This window comes from Sapajus apella, unplaced genomic scaffold, assembly GCF_009761245.1.
Source record: "Sapajus apella isolate SASKATOON/1434 unplaced genomic scaffold, GSC_monkey_1.0 scaffold119, whole genome shotgun sequence".
NCBI lineage: Eukaryota > Metazoa > Chordata > Mammalia > Primates > Cebidae > Sapajus > Sapajus apella.
The window spans coordinates 1067471-1071486 of NW_022437059.1; the positions used below are offsets into that span (position 1 = coordinate 1067471).

The following is a 4016-nucleotide window of genomic DNA, read 5'->3' on the forward strand; positions in this document are numbered from 1 at the left end:
GCTACTCTGGAGGCTGAGGCAGGAGAATCATTTGAACCTTGGAGGTGGAAGTTGCAGTGAGCCGAGATTGCACCACTGAACTCCAGCCTAGTAGACAGAGTGAGAATCTGTCTCAAAAACAAACAAACAAAAATCAAAAAAAAAACCCTAAGATTCAGAGAAACCAAGTAACTTGCCCGAAGTCACAGACCCCATGAAGAACCAGGGCTCAAGCCCATCTTACTCCAACACCTGTGCTAGTCTCACTGTCATGTCCTGATGGTAGACAGACCTGGACTATGTTCACCCATAAAACCAGGTGAACAAGGAGAAGGCCTGGTCTAGGGTAGTGGCCTGGGGAACCAGGGGAGAGTTTGAGAGAGATCATGATGGAATTTGCGAAGACTTGGTATAGACCTGGGTGTGAAGGCTCAGGGAGGGAGTTGGGGGAGGATCCGAGGGGCCTGGAAGATTTAGGAGCCAGGGGCAGAGCACATGGGGAGATTCAGGCAGGGAGGAAGGATGGTAGCAGAGATGGGCTTGTCTCAGACATAAGGCAGGATGAGACCTCTCACCCAGAGGCCCAGGCAGCTGCAAGGCCAGCTTGTGGGTGTTGATGAGCTCATCTGGAAACATGTGGGAGACCAAGGCCAGGCCTGAGGTCACCCATGGGGTGAAGTTGGAGGAGGAGGAGGTAACCGTGTCACCACAATGGTAAGCACGGGAGGAGGAGGTGGGAGTCAGCTCTTCAGAGCCCAGTGCGCCAGCTGAGAGGTCAGGAGGAGGAGGCCCTGGTGACCCTGGAAGCCAGAGCAGGACTCCAAGGAGGGACCTTGGAGGAGGGAACGTGAAGGTGATGCTTATGGATTCAGCAGTAAATCAAGGGATGGTGATTAGAAGCGTGACCAGAAGGACTGTTCCCTCCTGTTGTGTAACTCAGTCCCACGCTGCGGAAATACAAGTCTTTCCCACACTACATTTCAGAGGCAAAGTTGAACTCAGCTGACTTATACACCCGCTGCCCAATGAACCAGAGACAGGATTTGTTTTTTTTTTAAACATTTTAATAAAATTAACAAATAAATATTCTAAACTGTATAGGCTACAGGGACAAAGGGTAAAAGCCAGAGGGGCCAGTCTATCCTGCTTAGGCCCTCGGGTCCCCTTTAGAGAGACCCTGCTCTGGGGGCTGGTTTGGGGCTGGGACTGCTGATTTGAGGAGGCGGGGAGTGAACCCGGAATGGGTGATCTGGACTCTTGCAAGCCTTCCCTCTTTGTTGGTGTAGGGGAGGGGAGAAGAGGTCAAAGAAAGCAAGATCCTACAAGAGGCATCCCAGTGACCCTCGAAGTGACTGGGGTAAGGGGAGCGCTATCCTAGAAGAAGGGAGTGTAGGGGAGGGGGCGGTGAAGCAGGGCGGTGAGCATGGCCGGTGGGGGGCAGTGGCCGCTCTTCTATGCACGATCACTCACTCTCGGACGTAGACCCTGGTGCACACAACATCATCCGCCGTCATGGTCTGGAAGAACAGAAGTAGTTGTTAGCCGGAGAGACCCCTGGGGTCCTGTGGCTTTGGAGGGTTGAATAGAGGTATCTGCTCGGCCTCCAGGTTCAAACCTGCTTCTTGGCTTAAGACCAGTAGGCAGGAGCTGGTCCCAGAATGCCCAGGCATCACTGGAGGGAGGATGGCAATAGTGCCCCCTGGCCCGTCCTCCTCCTCAAGCCAGGAAGATCTCCCTGGAGAACTGCTAGGGCCCCTCAGTACCTGCCCTTTGCTTTGCGTAAAAGGAACACTCAACACTCTTTCTCTTTCTTTCGTTTGTTCATTCGTTCGTTTGACAGAGTTTTGCTCTGTCGCCCAGGCTGGAGTGCAGTGGTGCGATCTCAGCTCACCGCAACCTCCACCACATCCTGGGTTCAAGCAGTTCTCTTGCCTCAGCCTCCCAAATACCTGGGATTACAGGGGTGCACTACCACGCACGGCTAATTGTTTTGTATTTTTAACGGACTTTCATCATGTTGCCCAGGCTGGTTTCGAACTCCTGACCTCAAGTGATCCGCCCACCAGCCTCCCAAAGTGCTGGGATTGCAGGCTTGAGCCACCACGCCCAGCCAGAACACCATTTCTAGTTCACACGGGGCACTGTATGGGGTAGGGACAGCTTAGTTCTGTCCAAACAGTCCCATCAGGGGGGTGCAGGAGTCCAGCCATGGGTGTTCTTGAATCTCCTGCACCCCAGGGTCTCCCAGAGAATCTCAGAAGGTAGCTCTGGGTTTGCTATTAGTGGGGAGGAGGCGGGACTTACCAGGATCAGCTCCCCATCATTGGTCAGTTCTCTGGTCCAGGAGGTCTTGGGGCCCTCTCCCTTCAGGAGCCTCTGCTCACAGACCATTTTATTCTCACTCTCCCATTTCACCAGGCTCTGCAAGAGACACGTGGCCAAGTGGGCTGGGCCCATAGCAGGGGCAATGCAGTGACAGGGAGAAGGGAGAGGGGACCTTTCTAGCCCCCACCACTACCTAGGGGCTTTCCCCATGGGAACAGAGAGAAGCTAGGAAAGCCTGGGAAATGGCAGGTTGAAAGGCAGGGCAATGGTGCCACCACCTGGAGCCCCTCCTGGCACCCACCTTACAGGGCCTCCCATCCACGGTCTGCTCCTCAAACTCCTCCCCGATCTTAAAGTTAATCTCTGTGGTGCGCACGGTGGTGGAGGTTTTGATGTAGAAAGTGTCTCCCTCCTGTTTGATCTCCACTGCTGGCTTGGAGGCTGCGGCCACAGCAATCTTCCTCAGCATCACATTCACCCCTGTGGGGAGAGTGGAGAGGCTCACCTTTTGGGGGGCTTTGGGCACCTCTCTCACACCCTCCCCGTGATTCAGTTGGAGCAGGCTGATCTGTGACTCGCTTAGGGTGGGTGTGTTGGGGGGTGCATCTGCTTCGTGCCTGGGTGTCCAGGAAGGTGCCTTGAAGGAGGTGGCAGGTGGTACAGCCTGAGAGACGAGGGGGCTTAGGGAGGAGGTGCAGAGAGGCAGTGGCCTGCCCCTGGGAACCCTGTTCCTAGCTGTGGCCCCACCGTGTTGAGTCAGCAGGCCTGGATCGGGCTCCCCACGTCTCAGCTCTTCAGTCCCGGAATGTCCAGAGGTGGCTTCTCTCCAGTCCCCCCTCCCCCAGCAAACATCCTGCTACCGGCTCCCCTTGTCTCTGTTTGCCTCACTTTTGGCCTTTTGTCTACCCTGTTGACAGCTCATCAGAGTCACTGGGTCTATACCCTGCCCAAGCACAGGCCAGGCTCCCTCACTCACGTTCTGGGAAGTAGGGGCCACTTCCCCCCTTGCCCTAGCTACCCACCCTGTCTACTGCCAGAGAGGTCTTCATTTGCCCAATTTCTGCCTTTCCCCAAAATGAGGAGCAGGGATTCCCAGCAACGAAAGAGCAGGGCCAGCTCCTTCCCTCTACAGAATGGTGAGCAACCTGAGAAGACAGAGGTTCTGGAGTAAGGTCCATTAGGCTGTGACATCCTCCTGGCTCAGCCCCTTTGTAGGGTGGGTGACTCAGAGCAAATGGCTTAATCTCTCTGAGCCTTAGATTCCTCAGTCATAAAATGGAAATAACAGCTTCTTCAAAAGCCAATCAAGGTCGGGCACAGTGGCTCACACCTATAATTGTAGCACTTTGCAAGACCGGGGTGGGTGGATTGTTTGAATTCAGAAGTTTGATACCAGCTTGGGCAACATGCCGGAATCCTGACACTACCACAACCACCAAATAGCCAGGGCCAGGCGAGGCATCTCACACCTCTAATCCCAGCACTTTGGGAGGCTGAGGCGGGAGGATCATGAGGTTAAGAGTTCAAGACCTGCCTGACCAACATGGTGAAACCCCGTCTCTACTAAAAATACAAAAATTAGCCAGGCATAGTGGTGCGCCTGTAATCCCAGCTACTCAGGAGGCTGAGGAAGGAGAATTGCTTGAACACGGAAGGCAGAGGTTGCAGTGAGCCAAGATCGTGCCATTGCACTCCAGTCTGGGCAACAGAGC

At 54.6% G+C, this 4016-nt stretch overlaps 1 protein-coding gene across 1 annotated transcript in view; it reads right to left on the bottom strand.

Annotated features, from left to right (window-relative positions):
* Positions 1-1035: 1035 nt before the first annotated feature.
* Positions 1036-4016, bottom strand: part of CRABP2 (cellular retinoic acid binding protein 2) — a 6359-nt gene continuing 3378 nt past the window's right edge. The window contains exons 2-4 of the mRNA XM_032260664.1: positions 2606-2784; positions 2284-2400; positions 1036-1496 (exon numbers count right to left, since the gene is read on the bottom strand). Coding sequence (XP_032116555.1) covers positions 1446-1496; positions 2284-2400; positions 2606-2784 — 347 coding nt within the window. The 3' untranslated portion in view covers positions 1036-1445. The remainder of the gene's footprint in view (positions 1497-2283; positions 2401-2605; positions 2785-4016) is intronic.